This window comes from Schistocerca piceifrons, chromosome 4 (assembly GCF_021461385.2).
Source record: "Schistocerca piceifrons isolate TAMUIC-IGC-003096 chromosome 4, iqSchPice1.1, whole genome shotgun sequence".
NCBI classification, from domain to species: Eukaryota; Metazoa; Arthropoda; class Insecta; order Orthoptera; family Acrididae; genus Schistocerca; species Schistocerca piceifrons.
In genome coordinates this window covers 83341544-83367695 of record NC_060141.1, presented here as the reverse complement: position 1 = coordinate 83367695, position 26152 = coordinate 83341544, and the positions used below count along the sequence as shown (strand labels likewise).

Below are 26152 nucleotides of genomic sequence, written 5' to 3'. Positions count from 1 at the left end.
TCCAAAATGAGTAAAAAGTAAGAAATTTATAGCTGTAAAACATAATTACCATGAAATTTGTACAGGCAGCCCAGATGTTCAAGTAATGTCTCCAGTGATTTTGAAACTGGTGGAAGTTCCAAAAATCTATGAATAAGAATATCAAACACCTAATGGAAATAAAAAGACATTGGTTATTAATAATGTAATATAAAAATCAGAATTTTGCAATTTCAAGCAATCAGATAATGACATGGCCAGTAAATGCTACAGAAATTAACTCACTGGCAGGAATCTTAGACAAACATTGCCAAAATAAACGGGTAAGGAATGATATGGTGATGATGGTCCTCCTGTTTGCTCCAGAATTCCTTCTGGTGCAAATTTTTCTGGATATTTTCGATGAAATGCTAGGTGCTTCTCATGCCTGTAAAATAAAAACAATATTTACGTGTCAATAAAGGGCAAAGCAGAAGAAGAAATACAAAAATGACTAGGATATTAATTACAGGCATTTTGGGTGAGAAGCAGAAGATAGGTAGTTTTATTTCTTGTAGTGGTATTTTCCAATTATATTCTGAGTAGGTAGGTATGCTGGAAAACTTATCAGATTTAAAAGCAGAAACTGCTCACACCACTGAATTTATTTACATGATAACAGCAAAAATAAATAAAAGCTATATTTATGGTAGTTCAAAAAATTAAATTAGCGGAAAATCATATTAGACAGCAAAATGCTCTGTCATTAAAGCTATAGATGAACACAAAGAATGAAAGGTGGAGAAAGGTATATCTTACAGTAACAGTGAATTCCTGGAACTGAGGACTTTTCACAAAAGAATTAAAGGCACAAAAATAGTGGAGGTGTTTAAAATGTATCTGAATTTATCTATTGCATTTAACAAGGCATTATAGTGTGAAAAATTTCATTTTACTGTTGCTTTCCTAAGTCTGCCTTAGCATGAAATTCCTGTCCACTATGTTACGTGGTGCTAATAGGAGGTCACGACCCACCATTTGTTACTGAAACTTACTGAAAGCTGTAAACTACTTTTATAATAATTCAATTGATAAAACAAAAACATATTTGAGACATTAAATTCCAACCTGAGGTAAATGAAATTCATAAGTTAATGACTATTAACTATGGGCATGACCCTATTGCTTTCGATACAGGAAATTGGCTGCTATAAACACCAACTGCCAAAAATCATACGGACTCTAAATTAAGTTATGAGTGTCCTTGATGGTTCAACACTGAGGCAATTTGACAATTTTCCCATCTGCAATTTCTAGAATTTTCCAACTGTTGGACTATTTTACAAATTGGAGCCTCTAATTTACATACATAGATAATTTAAAAATTGCAAAGTATTTTAGATACGAAAAATACAATGCACACTATACTGAAGATTATTCACCATAGACCAAAAGAAACACTAAGTCTTCATTTAGGAATACCTCTTTTACAAGTTATGTTTGTAGCTTTTGAGCACAAAAGACCTACCATATTTACTCGAATCTAAGCCGCACCTGAAATTTGAGTCTCGAAATTCAAGGGGAGAGAAAAGTTTTAGGCTTCACCTCCAAATCGAAACAAAGTTGGTCCATTGTAGTATGAGACACAATTTAGGTCGAATGAATGACGATACTGCTACAGTAGTTTGGTTCGAGTCGTGAGCTAAGCAGGTAAGCTTTACCACGTAGCCATTGCTATGCGTTAGGCGCTCCGTCCGTATTTATACGGGTACCCTTCATTTTCCACGTGCTTCGTCTAGTTTGAATCGATTGCTTATTTTGCTTTGATCTGATAAGTGCCATTTTCTTTTTTATAGGTGTTTACGTCACTCTAAGCTGAAAATGCATTACTGTACTGTGTCATGCATTGTTTGTCGCATTCTGATAGTGCATGTTTACCGCCTGTCGCCGCTCGTGGCATGGCTTGCTTTTGTGCGCGCTACCGCCGCGTACAATTAAAAAAAAAGAGAGAGAGGAATCGTCTCATTAGTGAAACAATGGCAAGAGACTGCTATTTTTTGTTACTTACACTGCTGCTTTCTTTGATAATGATCAACAAGAACCAAATAATAGGCTGCGTATGATAAAACATGTTCTGAACGAGAGTTAGGCGAAAATTTTTCTGCACAGAAATTAGAGTCATCTTAGATTATAAAATCTAGTCAGTTGCCGTGCTTCATTTCTGACTGTATCACTATTAGGCATAAGAATAATACAAATATAAACATGACACGATACATATATTCTTCTGCGTTTGCTGTTGTCTCACTCTAGTTTCGTAGTTTATTAGGCAGACAGGATTTAAATGAGATAGCAGCAAACACGAGCGCTACATATATTCAACGGCAGAAGTTAGTTGTGGCGGCACCTACCAACATTTTTCAGAACTTCCGCATGCTTTGCACTCGATTCTAAGCTACAGGCGGTTTTTGGATTACAAAAACCGGAGGAAAAGTGCAGCTTAGATTCGAGTAAATACAGTATCCGTAACACACTGATTCCTGAAAATATGTGGGCAACAACTATCAGTTTGTGTAGTAACTTTCAATGATATAAAAGTTTCTTTCATCAGCCATTATTGCAATTTCAGTCTTGACTGGCCAATGTAATTGTAAATACAATATGATCCCTGGCTATGTCGCAGATACTACATCTAATCTGATGACGTGAAGTATTTACTACTCTACTGCACTATGATGAACACAATTGTTTACTGTACGTATATCCACTTGGCATAAACTCATCATCAATAGGACATTAAACCCATTCTGTGAACAAATGCATCTGGAATGTGAAATAAATTCTGGCTCTAGCAAGGGAAACAACCCAGATCAAATGGCTAAAACAACATAAAAATTATTTTAAAGTAAGTGCTACTCATCTTGTAGAACAGACATTGAGTCACAGACAGGCACAAAAAAAAGATTGCAATACATTTAAGCTTTTGGCCAAAGGATCTCATTCTAAAGTGGAAAACACACAAACATTCACACAAGCACAACTCCCACACACTTCACTATTTCCTCCAGCTGCTGAGGCTGGAGTGTGTACAGATACTGTGCCCGATAGGAGAAGCAATTTGTGGGTGGTGGGGGTAAGGAGGACACTGGGGCAGGGAGGGACAACAGGGTAGGGGTGGGGGAAAGGTGTATTACTACCTGTGGGAGCACATAGGGACAAAGTGCGGCTGCTAGGTGCATTCAGAAGGATTTTTTTCTTTTTTTTCGGGACGGGAGGAGGGGGGTGGAAAAAGAGAGAAGTAGAGGAGTGAGAGAAAAACAGTCGATGCATTAGTGGAATAGAAGGTGGTGTAGTGCGGGACTGGGAGCAGGTTTGCAGATAGGTGGATGAAGGACAGGGACTAGTGAGGGTTGAGGTTAGGGAGGGTTACAGGAACACAGGATATATTGCAGGGTGAGTTCCCACCTACGCAATTAGGAAAAGCCGTTGTTGGTAGGTGCTGGCTGTGAAGCTGTCATTTCAATGACTGCTTACAAACTGTACCATCTGAATCCTTCATACCAACATGTTATTTTCTGAATACCTGTTACTGTGTTATTGCGCGTTTTTTCTCTTATTTTTCACTGAAGAGTAAATGTGGAGTTTCAGTGAAGTGACTGAAATACAATGGAAAAGAATATCCCACGGCAAATGTCTGAATAATGTAACCAATTTCACTTCTGACATCTGACTTCAGCAGTGTGGATGCACCAAATATGATGCAGCAATCCACATGTCGCCCTTCTCAAGTTGGCATACAGTTCTCTTCTGCTGTGTTTTAGCCACTTCACTGAAATTACACATTTGCACTTTGATAATGAATAAGGGAAGAACAGAGGTCAACACAGCAACTTATAATTCACTCTGTAAGTGCAGCAGGTACTAACATGTACCATTTAAAGCAAATCTTTTCTTTTTCTGAAATAACACATTTGTGATTCTTGTGAATGTGCTGGTCATAATTTTTTGTTACAATCTATCATTTCTCCAATGACACATTTCTGCAATGTGTAGATGTTCTAAAATCTCAAACAATGACTTTTGACAAAAGAAGAGTTTTATATATATGAGACATTCATGGATGGTAAAACACAAACATTTACGTATTTTAAAATAATTTTTATCCACGTTTCACCATCTGAGATGTTGTACTTCACTTGTAGGTACTACTGAGGGTGAATATGAGATATCAGCAGGTGTTAAAACTTTACCAATTTGATTGCTTCCAATGTTCTGGAGAATTTTCCTTGACAAACTCTGAAACCCTGTTGCGGAGCTCTGCAGCCTTCAGCAGCAAAAGTTGAATGATAAAAAAACAGACCTGAGCCTCATTTCCCTCCTGGGTGCGCAGAGCCTGTTAAAGGATAATAAAGAACTCATAACACTTTATGTTAAAGTATATTACTTAATGAATACCAAGGTAATTAAAAATGAAAGAATTGTAGAAAGTGTAATTTATGTTTGAGAGAAACGAGGCCAATAGGGCACACCATTTGAAAGGCAGGTTGGACTTAGAAAAACAGTTATTAATTGCCCTAAAATGGTGTGGCCCCAAAACCTAGTTACCTCTGAAAATGATGGTTTCTGTAAATGAATTTAATTTGTCACACAATGACTATAAAAGGGAAGAAAACTACCGGTGCGCTTCTCAACCTCTGCACAGACAATATTGCCTCATACCTGTATAACACACTGCACTATTATGAACGGAAATTGCAAACTCAAACAGTTTCATGCATCACTGATGGCCATCTATCTCACTCTGTATCTATCATAAAATGCTTTGGATCAAGAACTGTAACTTTTAAGAGAGAGAGAGAACATCATGCAAGATGCTTCTGCCATTAATAACTGCCACTGTGCAGTCAAGATAAGCTGACTGGCACTTTGCCTTACTGATCACTCAACATTTTCCATTCAGAATTTTTCATTATCAGACTCTTGTTGTATTCACGAGCTTATACAAAGGGTTTTTTCCTTCCATTAGCACCTAAAGCATTGCCACAAAATTTAGCAATTCTGTAGGGACACAAGCCCCTAGCTTGTGCATGTGGTGTGTCTACAAAATCTAGTACTTCTGTCTGCTTCCTCCTCTGCATATTAGTTGTCCATCAGAAGATAGAGAGAAAAAGTATTTATTTATTTATTTGTTTACTTTGTTTGTATGGATGTAGTAGCAAATCAAGAACAGTAGGCATGGGCACTTGTTAATGCACCATAGCATTCACAAGTAAGTTAAGCAGATGCTGCTATACATGCTGCTAACAAGAGACTGTATTTCTATAGGTTAAACCAGGTAGAGTGAATGCTGCATATTTTAGAAGTTCCAAAATGACAGAATATTTTGTAACAAAATTATTGTTTTCGAAATGACTATAAGGGACAATTATTTATCAATGAATGATGCAACTAATTTTTATATTAATCGTGTGACTGACTGCCAACTACATATACTACAGCAATTGCTACTCTAGCGTGTATGTTTTGCTATGCTGATGTACTTTGGCTGTCTCTCTGCCTTTCTTAATGCCACACTATTGTTCAGAGGCACACTATACTCAGTGTTTTAACTTCACCTCAGTAAGTTCTAATTATGTACTACTGCCTTCACAGTTATTGTGCACAATGAATGTTTATCAGCTACAAACAATGGACAGATTTCATATTCCATGTGTTACAATTTGCAATGGATCTGGTTATCACTTCATTTCTTCCTTTGGGAACCTGGATATTCAATGTCTATTGAAGCAAAAGAGAACGGGGACTCTTCAATTCGGTAAATAGCTGACAGGTTCTGATGTGATTTCCTCTCCTGTGCCAATTTCTTCACCTCAGAGCAGCAATTACTCCACTCTTCAATTATTTGTTGCATATATTCCAATCTGTGTCTTGACCTACAGTTTTTGTGCTCTCTAAGGCATCCACTAGTACCACGGAAGTTACTTTATGATGTTTTACCATATGTCCTATCACCTTGCCCTTCTCGTAGTCAGTGGTTTCTGTATATTCCTTTCATCACTCTGCAGGATCTAGTCATTCCTGACCTTATCAGTACACTTAATTTTCCTTTTAGGATTCCTGCACATTCTATTGTTTTTTTATTTTTAAACAAAATACTGTTGTATTCCTTCTTTCCCTGGACAGTTCTGCACTTCCTTCCTTTCTCAATCAGTTGAAGTATTTCTTTGGTTATCCATGATTTCTTCGGAATTACCTTTCTTAGTTACAATTTGGTTATCCATGATTTCTTCGGAATAACCTTTCTTAGTTTTGTACTTCCTGTGGCATTAATTGCGTCTTCGATGACCACAGACAGTGTGCCACATGCCGCTCATATCTCCCGCAGTAGACACATTTAAAACAGCTACCACAAGCCACTGATGTAGAGGGCTTGCCCGGTAGTGCTATACATGCCACCAGAGGATGTCGAATTCGTGTCGTCACAATGCCTGAAACTGTGATTGTGATTGGTCCATGGGCATCTTTCAGCTGCCACACACGTGCTCTGATTAGACTGTCCTCAGACTACTTTCTGATCACTCCAGGCATACAAATGTCAGTGCAATGAGACTTTACAAACCTAGTACAGTGTGTCCCACTCAAACCTCCTTGATTTCAAAGACCCAGGGGAAGACATTTAGTTTCGGGCTATCACGAACATGTTCAATGACAACGTACAGCTTTTGCAAACCCCAAATCCAAACATTATACCTATGAACCCTTCCTGATAGATGAAAGGTTGCCTCATGAGAGAATAAATATCTTTCCAGGAAGCTGGCATCCATATCAATACAGTGCAGCAAATTGTTGTTGGCGTGGTTTGTTGTTCGGCATCAGATGTTGCAGAATTTGCACTTTGTAAGCACACATATGAAGATGCTGGTGAACTACACGATGCAATGTTGATCAAAGTACATCAAGTTGCCTAGATGCTTGACGAATTGACTTACATGGGCTTCTGGGAAACGTTTGTCTGATGTCCTCCATTTTCTTTCCTGAAACTCCATAACGTGCATCGCCAGAATGTTTCAGAACACTTCCACTTCCTATACCATTCCTTAATTGTTTTCACATCAGGTGGATCACATTCATACACACGATGACAATTTCTTTGCAGAGCAATCGGCGATCTTGTTTCTGCAAACCACACTACTGCTTACGCGCACTGCTGTGGAATTGGCATTTTCACTTCATGCGACCATGCTGCACTCTGGCTCTGATACTAGGCACTTCTGATGTGGGAATATAAATTCTTTGAGATGTTCTTCAATGTGGTGCATTTTTCATTGTCATATCTACTGTGGTTTTTCTCTCCTGGGTCCTTGAAATCAGGGAGGTTTGAGTGGGACACCCTGTAAAGTGCTACTGCTGCTCCAACTGCCACCAAATACTGATAACTAATACCAGTGAGTGAGTGAGTGAGTGAGTGAGTGAGAGAGAGAGAGAGAAAGTAACATATATTCAATACTGTATACATTTTAAGTACCTACATTTATGTTTTAATCATTCTGTACAGTTTGTTGTGTTCCAGAGAGTCCACCACCTCATTACACCAATGGGTGCAAGAGATGTTTCTGACAGCATGTTTGTAATTAGTGACAACTTGGATACACAGAAGAAGACTCAACATCTCTGCATACTGAGCTAATCAATATTTCTTTCACTGTTGGCAGAACGAACTGAAGTTTTTAATTTCTAGAAACAGCCAGGAGTCAAAAGTGTCTAGATTTCTTCATTTTTGCATTATTCTTATAGTGTTCCTCCACTTGTTATATCTACTGTTGAAGCAATTTAAATTTTGCTTCTGGAGGGCAAACACATACTGCACTTATTCAGTTTCAGAGCCAAAAAATTCAATCTTTGCCTCGTACCTTCCCCTCTTCCCCTCTTTTGATGAAAAACAAAAGGAATAATCAGAGTACCACACACAGCTCAGTGAACATTTTGCAGCCTACAAAATCGCAGGTGGCTCACAACATTAATTCTTTTTCCCTGGGTAGGAGTGCACATCTTCAAGTAGGGCCCCAAACCCTATCCTATCAGGAAGTCTAAACTGTCACAATCCATGTCTCAATTATATACTTAAAGTAACTGAAGCTCAGGCAGTACAAGTTTTCATGGAAAATGACTTTAATATGCCTGTTGTCGCAACACTCACCGATCCCAGTTCTAAGTGGGCTCTGCCTTACATAGCTCATGTTGACAATAGCTCCGAACCACAGTGTAAGTAGGTCATGAGTTGGTCAGCCATTAATACTGCAAATTCACACTCTCCAAAGTCCTGTGTCAAGTGTTATGTCACACACAATCACCAACACTGCTTCTTCTACAAAGTGGAATGACAACACTGTCACAAGTCAGGACACTCACAGAAAGTGCCTGTTCAATTTCAATACAGACCTGGCAATAAGGAGATTGAAATGATCTCACATTCTAAATCTTTACCTGCTCCTACGGACAATATTCACAGGAACAACTGCTGCAAGCACATGAATCACAATGCAATGTGCACAGTACAAAACTTGGCTAATTCAAATCAGCTTTCCTCACATGGGCAACAGCAAAAGGCTCCGTCTCTCACAAACAGATAAAAGCAGTCTTTCCAAAGTTGTAATTGACAGTCACATTCAGAGAAAAAGCCGCCAACTATTCACGTCTTTACAGATTTGCAATAAATTAGTACCATTTCAGTTATGTACCAGTGTTTCAGTCACACTGATTAATCAAACTACTTACAAGCAACTGGGACACCCTCAGCTCCAAAAAACACATATGTGACTTATAGCCTACAATAGAGACAGTGTGTCTTTTCTTAGGATATGCACTTCGCGAACAAAATATCTAAATACGACTGCATCAGTAGCATTCACATTGGTTCAACCGTGTATGTTCTGGGATGGGTGCTTTTGATTAGTTTGCATTAAACACTTTAGACAATGTGCATGTTATTGATACACAAGTTTCCCATGCCATCATCCATCAGTTGTGTGAAAAATATGGGCATTTGTTTGATGGCACAATGAGACATGCAAAGATTTTCAAGTGCATATTATGCTCAAAGACAACGCTCAACCAAAGTTTTACCACGCATGTCCACTGCCTCATGCCACTCGTGATGAAATTGTTTCTGAACTCAACAGCTTAGAACAAATTGGTGTCTTGAAACCTATTTCTGTTAGTCAATGGGCATCCCCTTTGCTTACTACACAAAAACTGAAAGAGAAACCAGACTTTGTACTAACCTTAAAGCAACAGTTAATGCTCAAACGGTTACGGATTCTTTTGCACTTCTACCCAGTGAGGAGCTTATGGATCGCCTTGCAGGTAGATGATTCTTTTCTACAATTGATTTCACCTACGCTTACCTTCAACTTCTAGATACGGAAACAAAGAAATTTATGGTGGTCAATACAAATGGCTTGTGTCAATACACATCTGCTCCTTTGTTATTTCAATGCTTTCATGAACAAATGACAACAAAAGTTCCATGATTTTCAAATTATTTGGATGATGTCATTGTGTGTGGATAAGCACCTGATGAGCATCTCAAAAATTTTGAACCTCTTTTTGAAGTTTTAACACACGTAAGGCTTAAGTGTAATTTATGGAAGTGTTCATTTTTCAATACTGAGGTCTGATATTTGGGACTTCCGATTGATGCCCACAGGCGCTATCCTTCGACTAAATGTTTAGAGGTCATCTGGAGATTACCTCTCTTAAAAGAACTTCAGCAGGCAAACAGACCTACAATATTAAATTTATTCTGGATGCAATGCAAATTGCTGCTCCCTTGCATCATCTTCAGAGTAAAAATGTTCCTTAAAAATGTTCCTTTCCAATGGACTGTAGAATGTGAACAATCATTTCACAAGTTTAAGATGCACTGCTTAATCACCATGCCCCATTCATTTCAGTCTGCAAAAACCAATAGTGGTTGCAGTTGACGCACCATCATATGGAATAGAGGCAGTTTTACCTAACAAGATTGGCAACACGAAATCCCTGTCACATTCATGTTTGAGATGTTGAATAAGGCCCAAGTCAACTGCAGTCAGTTGTGAAAGGAAGCCTTAGCCACCTACATCTACTAACATTCTTCTTCACGCTGCCATATAGTGTGTAGCGAAGGGTAACCCATAACACTACTAGTCATTTCCTTTCCTGTTCCACTCACAAACAGAGAGAGGGAAAAAAACAATTATCTATATGCCTCCATGCAAGTCCCAATTTCTTTTACCTTATCTTTGGGGCAGCAGTAAAATGATTTTGCAGTCAGCTTCAAATGACACGTTCTCTAAATTTTCTCAGTAGAGTTTCATGAAATGAATGTTTTGTTCCCTCCAGGAATTTCCATTTGAGTACATGAAGCATCTCAGTAATACTTGTGTGTTGACTGAACCCACCCAGCAACAAATGTAGCAGTCCACCTCTGAACTGCTTTGATGTCTTTCTTTAATCTGACGTGGTGAGGATCCAAAACACTCAAGCAGCACACAAGAATGGGTCACACTAACATTCTATACCAATTTCCTTTACAAACAAACCACACTTTCCTAAAATTCTCCCAAAAAATCAAAGTCAACGATTCACCTTCCTGACTACCATTCCTACATGGCTGCTCCATTTCATATCACTTTGCAAAGTTGCGCCTAGATATTTAATTGATTTGCCTGTGTCAAGAGCACACTACTAATGTCATCCATACTCTTTTCCAGTCACTCGGGACTTTTGATTGGGCAAGGGATTCTCAGTAAATTCAAACTAAGTAAGGGGCCAGTGTCATAGAGTAGACATTGTAAAACCAAATTGAGGTATCATCTGGGCCTGGCAATTTATTTTCAACTCTTTCAGAAGCTTCTCTGTGCCGAGGATGCCTATTACTGACTCCTCCATATGGGAGTCTGTGTGACGATCAATCCTCCTGCATGAATGAATTCTTAAATATGAAATTGAAAAATTCAGCTTTCCTATTGCTATATTCTATTGCCACACCAGAATGGTCACTGGAGTAAATAGAATAGAAACCTGCACCCCTTTAGCAATTTTATGTAGGATCAGTACTTTTTTGGGCTCTCAGCAAGATGTCTTGCTAAGGTATGATAGTGATGGTTGTTATATGCTTCATGCATTGATCTGTTAACAAATGCACGAATTTCTACTGATCTTTGCCTGTCATTGTCTGTATGTTCTTTTTTGAACCAGAAGTGCAAGAGCCTCTGCTTCCTCAGCATTTTCCAAATGTTGTTGCTAAACCACAGTTGATCCTTTCATCATTAATCCACTTACTTGGCACATGCTGTGATTTACAGTCCATTTAAATTTTGCCCATAATTCCTCTACGTCCGTCATGTTGGACCTAAATGATGTCCATTCATTGTCTAAGTGGGATGCTAACAGCTATTTATCTGCTCTTTTTAGTAAAACTACTCTCCTAGCCTTTTTAGTGGATTTATAAACTTGGGTAACCATTGTCGCTATGATGACATTATGATCACTAATCCCTTTCTCTTCACTGACACAGTCGATACAGTAGCTTTGTAGCTACAAAGTCTAATATATTTCCACTGCATATGGGCTGTTGAACTAGGAGTTCAGGATAGTTGTTGCAAAGCATGTTCAAAAGTACTTCACAGGACTGCCTGCCTGTGCCACCTGCAATGAATCCATAGATGTCCCAGTCCATACACAGTAGGTTAAAGTCGTATCATTCATGTTGTTACGAAATTTCATCAGTATCTCCATGGTACAAATTTTTTTTCACATGGTAGGTCATAAGCCATGCTCTTTTTAACCAACAAAAGACATGCTTGATTGTACAGAGTACAAGCTACAAAACTGGTCACTACTTATTTCAAAATACCAGTATGAAATTTTCTATCACCCTTCAGAACAGCTTGCAAATGCTGACACTCTGTCTTGCTTACCTATGAGAAATAATGTGGAATTTGATGCATCAGAACTGTCTTGTCTTCACAGTGATCAATCTGATTTGCAGACATTACAAGCTCTTCCCATCGATTGTCAGTAGATTGCATACACTACTCAATGGGATCAGTCTCTATGATTGCTTAAGTATTACATTTGGATGGGTTAGACTGTAATCCAAGGCAATTTTCAGGTGCAGCAGTATGCAAATATCATGTGCAATGCACTCTTCAGAAGAGTGTAATTTTATTGCATACGTCTAATGACCAAACTTGAGTCACGATTCCCACATTGTTACAGCAACATATTTTCAAACCATTATGTAGAGGACATTGAGGAATCATTAGAACAAAGCAGTTAGTGGGCCAGCATTGTACATGGCACAGGCTTGACAAGCATGTAGAACAGATGACCGCCCACTCTCAACTTGCGCAGATGACTAGGCAGTGCCGCACCAGGAATTTTTCAATTGGCCTGGATCTGACGGTTCTTGGTAATGCATCCACAGTAATTTTGATAGTGGTGGTAGCTGACTGTAACTGGTGCATACACTAGGTATTGAGGTGTTTTGACACTCTTCTTATGTGTTTGGTGCTGAATCAGAACATTCGCATTTGATCCTTCACCTGATGTATCGTGTGTTTTTTACCTTTAGTTTAACTTGGTCACTGTTAATTATCTTCTTTATGTGGAGATCATGGAAAGCAGTATCTCTCTAGAATTGTGTACCCTTTGCAGCTGTTGTTAGTGTAAGGAAAAACAATATCTACTCTAATTACAAAATGACATCAACATTTCATCATTGACTGCCTTGTATTGGTTTCGGTGGGTGTACAGATTACAATTACTATGCAGCTTGGAGCAGATACAACTTAATTCAAACATAACATCCACCTCAAAGACTCAGCAAAAAGTAGTTCGTAAGTAAGCAACATTTCATTTTAGAGTTTCCTTTGTTTGTTGCTGTTTACATTCTTGGAGAGGGTGTCGATCTCCTTGACAGTCAAGACCCCAAAGAGCTATGACGTGAAAACATAAAAGCACCCACCCACAGCAAGTGAAGATGCTTACTCACCGTCATGACTTGCCGATTACTCAACCTGTACACCTCTTGGTTCAACTCTGCACAAACGGGAAAAAATGTAAGTGTTTTGCGACTTTTTCCCTATCTAATATTACTTCATTATTTTGTTGTGATCATCTTTCCTTATCATAAATAGGGAGTAGGAAACGTCATTTGCCTCAATGGCAGGTAACACTACAGTATCCATTTGTTATTTCAATGAATTCAACAACTAGCTTCAGCACTATAAAAGCATTCATTTCTGTATTTTGTTTAGACAATTTGACACAAACAATTGTTTTGGAGAACAATCTGCTGATTTCTTTCTTGTAATTTCAAAATGTTTGCCAACATAATGGCATTCATCATATCTGATTGGCTTCATTCTCTCCTAAATCGAATAGTGAAGCTGAATGTTTCATTCGCAACTTGGAAGCTCAGTTGAGCAAAATTCGTGCTTCCCTTTCCAGGCAAAATGTTGCACCAACCACACTCTGTCTTTTAACATTTCACTGACAGAATTATTACATGATTGTTGTCTCCACACTCTACTGCATCTATTTCATCTTAGACAGCCTGCTTCAATCATCAATTCTGGAACCTTGTTTTGCATGAAGGATAAAGCTTTCTATTCTGCATTTCACAAGCTTTGTATTGTGCCTTTAACAAGACTCACAACTGGGACACTGGTGTCATCAGTCAGAAGATGGTACATGCAAATCAGGCACCCACCAATAGCACCAAAATCATCTATGTTTTCATGATTATCATCATCCTGTCGTAGACTTTCATCTTTCAGAAACATTGCCTGCCACACACGAGCTGCCCTTGATAGTGCCTAACATTTGGGTGCAAAGGTCGTCAAACGAACCTCCCATGGAGGTCAACCCCTGTCCACCTATGCAGCCACTGCTGCCTCCACAGTCCCATCATCATTTACAGCAATGTCGGTCAAGGACATAGAGCCTGATATCAGTCTTTGGTTTCCACTGCAGCGCCAAACCCACACCAACCTGTGCATTGGATGAACACCTTACCTCTAGTTTTTTGGCATATGTTCCCAATGGTCTGCATGATTAATGTCAGGACACAGGGTCATTTGTGTCTTCTAACATTGAGCCACAGCCAACTCCACCAGCAGCAGCATGTATCAGAACCCCATCACAGCATTGCCCGCACCCACATTACACAATGGCAGTGTCACCAGAGTGCGTTGAATTGGCATCACCTCACAGACGGCAACTGTGATTGGTCCGGGCAACTTTTTAAGCTGCTGCACTCAGAGCTCTGCTCAGAATTTCCTTAAAATTATCCTCAGACTACACTTAGATCACTCTGAGCCACAGATAATAGTGAAGTGAGGCTTTACAAACCAATAAAGATGCTACTGCTGCTCGGACTCCTAGTGAATACTGATATCTGGTACTGGTGGAAAAAGAGGAGAATGAGAATGAGAGAGAGAGAGAGAGAGAGAGAGAGAGAGAGAGAGAGAGAGAGAGAGAGAGAGAGAGAGAGACTACAGGGTACAAAGTTACGTATAGTAAATATTGTATATATCAAAAACAAACTTATATTTTAATCTTTCTGTAGAGTTTGATGTGTTCTAGAGTGCTCACGCATTTTGTGACACCGATAGATACAACAATTCCTTTTGTTGTCAATCAACTGAAGTACGAAGGTGAATCAAATATAAATGGGTTTTTATGTTCTTAAAAAAAAATAAAAAAAACACACTTTATTTTAAAACAAAAGGCAGTAAGGCAATTACTGTTTATTTTCTACATAGTTTTCCACTGTAGAAATACATTTTTCCCAATGAGAAAGAAGGTTTTTTATCACAGTATCATAGAATGAAGTTGACTGCGTCAGGAGCCAACTGCACACAAATTCCTCCATGGCCTCGCCAACTTGAATCAGTGCCCTCCTAGAGCTTCTTTCAGCAGGCCACAAAAATAGAAATCGCAGAGTGATAGGTCCAGTCTGTAAGGAGGGTGATCAAGTTGAGTCCAGTGTATTTCCTCCAGTTTGGAGACTATTAGAGGTACAGTATGGCACCTGGCATTGTCATGGAGGAGGATGACATGCCAAATTGACTGGTCTCATCTTTTGTGGCAATATGCATCCCCCACCTTCTTCAACAGCTTGCAGCATTGATTGCGGGTTTCTCATGCAAATAAATCAATGATCAAAATGCCTCGGCAGTAGAAAAAAAAACAGTTGAAGGAACCTGGCCAGCTTAGAGTCGAGTATTGGCTTTCACTGGGGCTTCCTCCCCTTTCCTCTGCCACTCCTTACTGGCTTGTTTGGATTTGGGAGTGTAGTGGTGGATTCACATTTTGTCACAGGTGACAATCTGACTAAAAAATGCATCACTTTCTTTTGCAAACCCTGCTGTAAGCCTCAGACAGATCTCTAAATGTCTCAGCTTCTGATTTTCAGTCAGAAAGCTTGAGAATTCATCTGGAACACAATTTACAGAACTGTAAATCATTTGTAATGGTCTTTTAACAGCTCCCAAAACATATTCTGATCTGTTCTGCAATTTCTGATACTCATGCCCAGCAACTGCTTTCAAGAAGTTCTTGAACCACATCAAAGCTTTTAACTGTAATGCTGATGCGAATATGGCGATTGTGTTACTGATTTTCCACACATTCTCATCGTTTCTTGAACCCTTTATGCTAGGTGAACACGCAAGTCCTTGACAATGTTTGATCACCAAACTGCGCAGTCAAACTCTGGAAAATTTCATCGCTTGAACTCCTTTACAAGCAAGAAATTTTATTTTAATGTGTTGTGCTGTGGAGGGGTGCACCTGTTCCTCTGACATCCTGAGCATTAGTGCCGAAGCAGTTGGAAGTATGTAACGGCCAGCTCTCCCCACTCTTAACAGCCCCATTCAACAGTACTAGCAAATGTGGGTCTGTTCCTACCAGCTGCTGATACTCAGGAACAAAAATCCTGTATATATATTTGATTCAGCTTCATATTTCCTCTGTTAAGATTGCTTCAGAATTACCTTTATTACATCTATATTTGTGTGTCCAAATTCTGTGACTGTCCTTTTTAGTAATGTTTATTCCTCCTCAACTGAAATGCCAACTGTATTTATTATCACAGTACCTACAACCTCAGGGAACTTTAAATGCACATTATTCCTCAATATTTGAGTATCCCATTACCTTCTACCTTCATTTCCCCTGACACTTCATGTAATTCTGCTCTCACACTCCTCTTAGCTAACTCATAGTCTTCTGCAAATCTGGTTTCCATTACCTCCCTTGCTAGACTCTTTCAATTCTCCAAGATTATTATATTTTCCTGACACTTTACATACTGAATTACCCATTCAATTACCTACTAGACTCTTTCAATTCTCCAAGATTATTATATTTTCCTGACATTTTACATACTGAATTGCCCATTCAATTCGTTCATATACTGTATCACGTCGTCATATGCTCCTGATTCTAGCATGTGTATACATGGACAATTGGCTCCAGGTGGACCACTGGAGGCATAAACATCACAGTACATAATGCATCGCACCGTACAGTGTGTACTGATGTCATACCCCCTAGTGACCTAGCCCTTCAGTACAGACGGAAATCTCAACTGGGTCCTTTGGCTCCTCCAGCTGCACCATGCTGTTGAGGATTTCACAGATACTGACATGCCAACACCAGCTGGTGAACCAACGAGGCTAGCCAGCACCAACGTGGACACCACCAATTCCAACCCTGACCAGGCAAGCAGGATGTCACCTACCTTAGATAGTGGGTGCCATCTCAAGACTTCATGGTGAACATAACAGACAACTAACCACTTCCTTTCCATTTATGGCCCAAAGTAAGCATCAGCTGAGTGTTTCAAAGCCTATTTGGCTGTTTTGTGGGACGAGTTTATTGGGGATTAGTGGGGTGTAATATCAGTGGGTACTGATCTCAACAATACATCACAGCTGACGGAAACACCATAGCTACAGAGGGCATTACCGCAGCCAACCTCTCAATCAGTCATGGACCACACACCACACAAAACTAAAAGACTATGTGCAGGACCGGAAAATGTAGCATCTACTTTTGGCAAAATTAAAATATATTTTAGTTGATTTTTTAAAAATTATTATTATTTTTTTATGCACAAATTTAAAGGTGAAGATAAGTTCTTTGAGATTGACAATTAAAAAAAATGCTGACTGGGAACTCTGTGATTGGAATGTTTGCTTTTGCAAAAATTTCATCACCTTTTTTTCCTCCCAAATGGACTTTGTTTTTTTGAGTTTTCAAAAAAATAGATCTGTTGAAAAGCAGCAGTATTTTCCCGCCAATGAACTGAATGCATCTCCCATTAAAGGTGTTTCTGGACATTATTTGTCTTTTCCAGCCCAATTCAATGATTACAAAATCTGCAAAATATCAATTTCAACCTTCTGCGGGCACTCATAGCCGTGCGATCCATGCCTGAAAATGCTACAGACAGAACTGACAAGGCAGGTTGTGTAAAGTAGAATTGAACATATGGGGAAAAAATTTCAGCACAGTAAAAAATATTACAGATTTTTTTTGCCCCCAATCGCTATAGCGCAGAGTGCGGGTACTATAGGCTATGGTGGCAGATGGCTGCAAATGTAAACAAACTAGAATTTTGGCCACCAGATTGGAGAGGAGTGGTGTGGCAAAACAAGCCCTATCTCCCTTTTGCTGGGCAGCAGCCTATAGCAGAACTGACAAATTGTCACAGGGATCACTGATCTCTTCTTTTGTTGTAAGGGTTGCAACCGAAATCTGTGACGAACCCGGATTAATTGCTTCACTTATTTCAAAATAAAGAAAAGAAAAGAATGAGCAACACACAACACAATGCACTCAGGAATGGTTATCATGCGCCTGCTTGTTAGGTTAGAAGAGTACTGTTAACAATGTACTTCAGGCCCGATCTAGCAGTATCCGATGCTACCACAGTTTGAAATATCCATCATCTAGTTTGCCATGTTGAAAGTGCCTGCATTATACCATCTCTTGAGCTTTAGTTAACGAACAAACATAAATGTTTCTTTGTTACAAAATGCTAGGTCCCATGGCGGAGCACTACGTTGAATTATGCAGTGTTTATCTTAAACAGACCATTCAAGTGCCCACAACTGGCATGGAACCAGTTCACAGAGCAGATTGATATACTGTTGCATTCGTACACTTTTCATTATCCAAACAAGTTCTTACGCACATTATCTTTCCAAATTAGGCTTCACCAGATCATGTTCAATACCAGTAACTGAAAATTGGTTACATTTTCGATATTTATATGCAGAAAATAAAGCTTTTTGAAACTATCTCTGGCAATAGTTCATCTGGATACAATTCACTATGAAACAGAGTCTATTAAGTAATTTCACATTGTCTTATTTTTAGGCAGAATTTGAATCAATTTCGCATTTATCGCAAAGTCAGAATTTTCGCAGACCCTACCAACGTGCTGCTGTCTCTTCAGATAATGAGTACCATGTTTGACAGTTCTTTGTGTTTTAACTCCAGCCCTCACAAAGTCATTAGACAGAACAAAATTGCATAGCCGGATAGGAAACTGAGCCCCAGTCTTCACAATTGTTTTCGAAGCTCTCCTGTTTGTCAAAATGATCCTTTCCATGCATTGGCCTCCCCTTACTTGTCCTCACAACTGGTGTGTCCCTCTCATCATGAGGTATGAGTGTCCTGCACCTCCTTTCTGCCCTCATCATGGGATCTGAGTGTCCTATATATCCTTTTTAATTTTCCCCCATCTATCACTCTTTCCAGGAAAGAATTAATAGTTCCAAAAACCGGGAAAAGATTTTTCTAAAGTCAATACTGGGATTTCATCTCCTGAACATAAGAATTGGCTAGTTAAGGGAATTTCCATTTTATAGAAACTGAAATGTACCGAAATTATACCAGTGTGACTACTCAAACTTGGAAAAAAAATTATTATTACTATTATTATCATCATCATCATCATCATCATCATTCCCTGAGAATTCCAGGTATGGGGAGGAAGATGATGTCATAAGAAACTCCGGATAAATTAACAGTGGGTGGAGGATACCACAATAATTACTTCCCTTTCCTCTCAGCTAAGGTATACTAGCCTTAAGTAGTAGTTTAACTGTAGTTTTTAAACATCAATAATTTATATGAAATAATATTTGCATACTTAACACCCTTTGAAATATTAAGCATCTTAAAATTTATGATTTATAAAACTCAAAGGAAATTAAATTTCAATACCATGTTAAAAAAAAAACAGAGAATTTCCTGAGATTTTATGAAATTCCATGAGATCTCCCTGATTTTTCAGGCAAAATGTAACTCCCTGAGATTTCCAAGTTTTCCAGAAGAATCACCACCCTGTATGTGGTATACTTATGAGTCTGCTGTTGAGCTTCTTGTGCAATTGCCAGTTGAGAATACAATCCCCTTTCGTACTTTATCATTTATTTCAAACTGACAGTAACACTACGAACACACATAAATTAGGAAATAAATGAAACTGTCAAAATGACTTACAATTAATAAATAAAAACATAATCTGAATAATATAGGTGGAAAGATAACTCACTCGCTCACTCACTCACTCCCTCCCTCCCTCCCTCCCTCCCTCTCTCTCTCTATCTCTCTCTCCCTCTCTCTCCCTCTCTCTCTCTCTCTCTCTCTCTCTCTCTCTCTCTCTCCCCCCCCCCCCTTTCCAAAGTCTATAAAAAATACTAACAATTATTATGATGATGATGACAATTCCTGTATGCAGTGCTGTGGCCACACAGGTGGGCATTTTAGTGTCTAAAGCTCTTAGTAGAATGAATGCTTAGAAGCTACAAATGATTATCTGACTGTTACAATTCTCTGTGTCTGTGGACCAACCACTGACTTATAAGACTAGTGGAGCAACAGATGGAGTTGATGACAATCTTATATTTAATAGATTCTTGGCTCATTTTACAACCCAGTAGATTTTCCTTAGTAATGCTATGTAATACAATGTATGAATGAATGACTCAACTTACCAAACAAAGAACGAGCCGATCAATTGTAACGATGTTGTACTTCCATATCATGTCATTGATGGCATCAACACACTTATTCACATGCTGGCCACCTCCTGAGTTAGCAAACTCATAGACGAGATAATCACAAAATTTACGAATGTGTGCTGACAGTGCTCTTGCGCCAATTCGCTCTAGTATCCTTCAGAGAGCAACAGAAAAATTTTTGTTTGTAATGTACCATCTGGTAGTAGACATGGGTTTAGAAGGTTTGAGGAAACAGAATTACATTGTGGCTACTTACTTGTATGCAATTGTGCTAATACGATCTGTCTCTAATATCATCTTCCAAAGAAGACAAAGAAAAAGAGTAGGAGTTCCCGGCACAGAAAAATGAGCAATAATGTCATTTTCATTATTCATTGATGTCCAATTTCTATACTCTTCCTCAACAGCTTTCTTTGAAACACAAAAATAATGTTATAAGAAAGCAGTTCATTGCATGCAAAGTTATTCTATCAAAAATAAACAACAAAACCGAAAATTCAGAATGGAATAACAACAATAAGAATTGAGATAGACTGCTATTCACCATTCCTCCATGATCAACAATAATTATACCTTTAGTAATGGCTTGTTTTCCAGGGGTGCATTATTTTGCTGGAAAAATTCATTCAGCACTGGTGGGAAGCACTGTAGTGTATGGTTGGCCCAAGTGTGCGAAGTATTCTGTATTATGGTATTCAGAATATCTTTGCACCAAGTACCAGATAACGTCTCTGATCCTTTTAAGGAGAAAAAAAATTACATGTATAAATGGATGCACACTAATTAAAAAACACACACACACACACACACACACACACACACACACACACACAACCAGAAACTATAAATGGTTTTGCTGGGTTAACAAGTTCTTCTCAGTACTGATCTACACAATATATTCATATGTCTATTCTGCTATCTTGTGACAATTTCTTTCATTGACTTGCGACTAGCAGGCAAAATCATTAACATACGTCAAATCACTACAATAAGTATCTTCAATTTCAGGGATAAAATATTTTACTGTGTTTGCTTATGTTGTTATTATCATAATCTTTTAAAGTATCTTGTACAATGTGAGGAAAAATAGGCACAAAATACTTACATGCAAACCTGCTTCACATATACTTAATGACAATTCACAGAGTCAAAGTTTTTTTTATTCTTGTGCAGTTATTTTTAACTGCAAGAGTTACATATATTGCTCTCTTGACTGAAACATGGCACATAACAAATGGCTGCATTAAGACCCCCACCTTTATACAGGCTGCACAGAGCATGAGTACTTCTGCTCCAACACTGCAGCAAGCAGCTCATCAAAACAGTGAGAAATTCAAGTACATGATTGACGGGGGATATGTCGCACATGGAGCAAAGAACACATTCAGTGTACAGATTAATTTATCAATTTCAGTGGTTGTTGAGCTCCTTGACTGTGGATTATATTACTTTAAGAAAGACAGTAACCAGCTACTTTATGTACTTTTATTTATAGCAATACCAGTTTTGGTCTTCCACCCATCTTCAACTGGCATGATATACATTTGAATCTTCAATTAGCACAGTGTTAGAAACATCAACCGCAATTTGGATTCTCCAGTTACCCTGTGCAAAATATCAATTTTTTAAAATTACTATACTTCGCAATCTATATAATTACTTGTTAGATGAACTTACATTTTATTATGCGTACTATTCGTGTAAATAAAATAACATAAAAAAGTGGCTGGTTGTAGTATTTCTTAACGTAATATTCACTGTACCACACAGCAAATCAAGGACAATGTTTGTGTCACAGCTTAGCATGGAACCTGCAAGCTAGTACACACTTCAAGAGGATGGGCCTATTGCCATTAACCAACTTAGCAAGACTGGACAACAGCCTTTGTGGTTGCAACCAAGCCCAAGACATTAAGAATAACCCTATTTCTCTGTGTCAGTTCACTCTTGAAGATCTATGGAAAGTAAATAAAGGAACCAATAATGGAAATGAGAGAGAGAGAGAGAGAGAGAGAGAGAGAGAGAGAGAGAGAGAGAGAAGAAGAAGAAGAAGAAAGAAAATTGTGAGTAGTGGACTCAGAGACCGCAGGCAATGGCCTCAGGCCTTGGGGCATACCCAGATATTTCCGCATCTACATCTTGCCAACTGGTGTTTGGCTAAATAGACAAAAATATGGACAGCTAAAACAGAAATATTTGTGGAGTCAAAAGAGTAATTTTACAACACCAAATGGGGTATAAAAGGATTATCAGAAGCGTGACAATTAATTTAAAAAAAAAGGCTTACAGAATCTGATAAATGACAGCAAATATTGCAACAGCTTGATATTTGAGGATTTTAATGCAAATTTAAAGAATTTTTTTCATTGGGAAGCAACAGATATGATACCAGAAATGACAGAGGCCATATGTTAGCAGAATCTGCTGAGAACAACATCATCTGTGACTTAAACACACTCTTCCAAAAACAATAAAGAAAAATCAGAAGATATGACAGTCCTAAACTGCATTCAGTTTACAAGAGAACACAAAGGACAGGAAAATATAAAATGGAAGTAGTCTACTATCTATTAAATAAAAGGTGAGAGTTACAAGTACACAATGATAAGAACATAGAACATGATAGAATGAGCTGAATTAAACATATGTCTTGATGTGAAAAGTTACAATGAAAATTTGCTAAAGAAACTGAAAACATTAAGAGTGCGGAGAAAACAAAGCAGAAATTTATGCCGAGTATATATAACAATTCATTAGTTAAGCTGGTAGATTGTACAGAAATTAAATAACAGAGTGTAATGCAGACATCCTATTTACATAAATGTGACTGTATTATTTCCATCCACATTGTACATTACACAGCTATCAATAGGGATAAACAGGGTTTTATACAAGATTGAAGTCAAACTTGAAACGTATACAAGAACATTCATATGAGTATGATAGAGGCCATTAATAGAGAAATCTTCTATGATTATGCACAATAAATCAGTAATTAACTTTTCACTGTATTTACTAAGGCAAGGTGAATGATGAGCATTCAACTGGATCTGGTTAGAGTTACCTCTTTCATTAATTTTGATGTGTTACAAAGTTTATGTAGGAGAGGGTTGCAAAAGTAGGAAAGGAGTATGGAATGAGATTAGATACAGGGTAATCCAGGAAGGATGTCACACAATTTGTGAAGTGATTCTACATGTGAAAGAAAATAAACCGAAAAAGTTCTGTGAACATGTGTCCAATTTTCAATCATTTCGCAACAGGAGTGGGTTGAAGACTACACCCATCCATGAATGAATCGAAGGCAAGTGTGAACATTACTCGCTGGAATGCTGTGTAGGCACTTGAGTGGACAAAAGAATGGTAGGACAGATGACAGATCCATACTACACGAGGTGTTCAAAAAGCCCCCATCCATTTTAAGGCACTTGTCAACAAGTTGGAGGGTGTGTTGTGCTGCACATCGAACAACATCTCAGCGGGCTTTAATGTGGGCAATAGTATCAGTGATTCAAGTGACAAGTTCTTTACATGTATCCACCCCTGTAGCGTACACAGCCCATGGGCCCTATCACCAGGTCATCAATCAAATGACACCAGATGTTCACTGAGAACCTAACTTGGAATCTTGTTTCCCTAGTGTCATGTGGGTTCTCCATTGCCCATGTATGAGAATTGTTGATGTTCATGATACCATTGTGACTAAATGTAGCCTCTTTTGTCTACTTTGAGACTCATCTGGATGCAAATGTTGCACAGAATGCATATGGAATGGGTAAAAGCTCTCAGAATGTAACATACACCACACTCCCATTTGTGGAATATTGAGCTGACGGCTAATGTCCATATAATGATGGTGGGACTCCGTTGAACCATTGCAATAATGTTTTTTCTTTTCTCAACAGACCGAATGGCCTCACATTCTGATGTTGTGTGTGCACTGGATAGTGTTCCAGATTCAAATAATGTTTGAAAAACTGTTGGAAATACCTGGCACAGGGGGTTTGTCGAACAAAGATGTGTCTCTGGTACTCTGTCACAGCCGCACAGGCACAGTAATTGCAGGTATCCATACACAAACAACATGTCTGCATATTCTGCGTGGGTGAACGTACGCGGCCTTTTGGTATTCAAGGGCATAATGGACCTGCTCGATTAAACAACACTCAGGCATAACATGTACACAGCCTTCTTGAGTCCTGCCCACTCATCTAATATAGGGTGCCTAGGAAACCTGCTTTCTCACATCACTAGACAACAATTCAAGCAAATCATATTAATGAGATTTTATTACAGTAAGCTAATTGATGATACTTAACTTTGAAAAATGTATAATGAGATGTTGCAAGCAAAGGGCAACACGAAACGTAAGCAGTCTCGTTAGTGTATACAGTTCATAACACAAGAGAAACAATAAAGTTCCTAAGTTGCGGCTGTAGCTTTCATAGAAATGGCTTGTCTTCCACTGGGCCATGGCCAGGCGGTATGGCGCTTATGTCCTCTTCATCTAGATGATGCTACTGTCTCAGTCACCTAGAGAGGGGTCGGTCAGTGTACTATTGGCTGACATCGTCTCGCAGCCCTCTCTGCTTTAATGTTCCTGGCTGACGTGCTGGTGCTTGACATTATGCCAGAACAGGCCTCACAACTGCTCACTGATCCAACTCACAATTGCACATGCTTGCAGTTGTATCTCACTGCGATGTCACAATGCTGCCATCTGTTGGTGAAAACCCACACCTCTTGTAGAATGAATCAGTCATCTGTCCCACCATTATTCTGTCCGCCACAGTGTCTGCACAGCATTTCGATAAGTAATAATCAAATATGTCTTCATATTCATTCACGGGTGGGTGTAGTCTTCAACCCACTCCAGTTCCGTAACAATTGAAAATTGGACAAATGTTCATTGGACTTCTTCAGTTTGTTTTCAGATGTAGAATCACCTCACAGATTATTTGGAAAAACACTCTACAAGAAAAGCTAAGTGATATGATTCAGCAATCATGAATGTTCTGTCAAACTATCATTGCTAGAAATACCTTGGAACAAGTAATATCTTTCAAGTACTTTGGAAATTTGATGACAGAAAATGGAAGCTGTGTGGTGAAAATAAGAAGTAGAATATTTATGTGCAAATGAGCTTTCAGAAAGATGAAAGGCATCTTGACGGCAAAAACAATTCTGCTACAGAAAACAAAGAGATTCGCCAAGTGTTGTACAGCAGAAAATCGTGGATAGTGAAAACAAAAGACGAAATATAGTTGGGTAGTTTCGAAATCTGGTTGTGTAGAAGACTGCTTAAAGTGGACTGGATTGACAGAATGAAGAACGGACAAGTACCCTTAAGAACAGGAGAGGATAGAAAACTACTGGAAAAGAAAATAATGACAAAAACATCTTGGTTGGGACACACACTGCAAAAAAACTGGCTGCAACGAAGAATCATCAAAGGAAAGATAGCAAGGATGAGGATGAAGAAGATATGAAATACTTGCTGGATGACATTAAAAATGGACAAAATTAATGAAGTCAATACCTGTTGTAAGGTAAATATTCGGAAGGAGGCAAACTGATGTAGTTAGAAGTGGGCAACATGTATACAAACTGTAAAACTCAGAAGACCTACAAAACAGTTTCTCATATCTGGATTATGGAAATGATATGGATGATGAAGCTGAGGTAACTGAACAGATAGTTATAATCAGACAATGGAAAGTCCAGGATAGAGTAAAAACAAGATGGAAAGGATAGATTGCCACTCGAGATTATCAGGAAGGATTTCAAGAATGGCAATCAACTATAGATCAGATAATAAGTATGAGAGAGATTAGGGACAAGCAGCTGGAGCTTAATAACCACATTTTGGCAACATTAAAACATTTATCCATGTGAATAGAAGGCTGGCTAACTGCCATAAACATCTAAAATGCAGTCAAGTGGCTAAAGCACAGATGCTAGATGACATCAATGGCCTCTACCAAATAGTGGCTAATCACGAATTAGACCACTCGATAGCTAAACATATTGCAGACCACAACACACCATGTCCATGCTCAAACTATTTGGTCAATCCTTTTGCCGCTCCTATGAATTGTGTACAA

The 26152-nt window shown here is 38.6% G+C and overlaps 1 protein-coding gene across 1 annotated transcript in view; it reads right to left on the bottom strand.

Moving 5' to 3' along the window:
• The window catches only part of LOC124794734 (mediator of RNA polymerase II transcription subunit 23), a 212273-nt gene that overhangs the window by 54111 nt on the left and 132010 nt on the right, over window positions 1-26152 (bottom strand). The window contains exons 12-17 of the mRNA XM_047258334.1: window positions 20622-20785; window positions 20305-20459; window positions 20022-20202; window positions 4209-4351; window positions 265-406; window positions 50-149 (exon numbers count right to left, since the gene is read on the bottom strand). Coding sequence (XP_047114290.1) covers window positions 50-149; window positions 265-406; window positions 4209-4351; window positions 20022-20202; window positions 20305-20459; window positions 20622-20785 — 885 coding nt within the window. The remainder of the gene's footprint in view (window positions 1-49; window positions 150-264; window positions 407-4208; window positions 4352-20021; window positions 20203-20304; window positions 20460-20621; window positions 20786-26152) is intronic.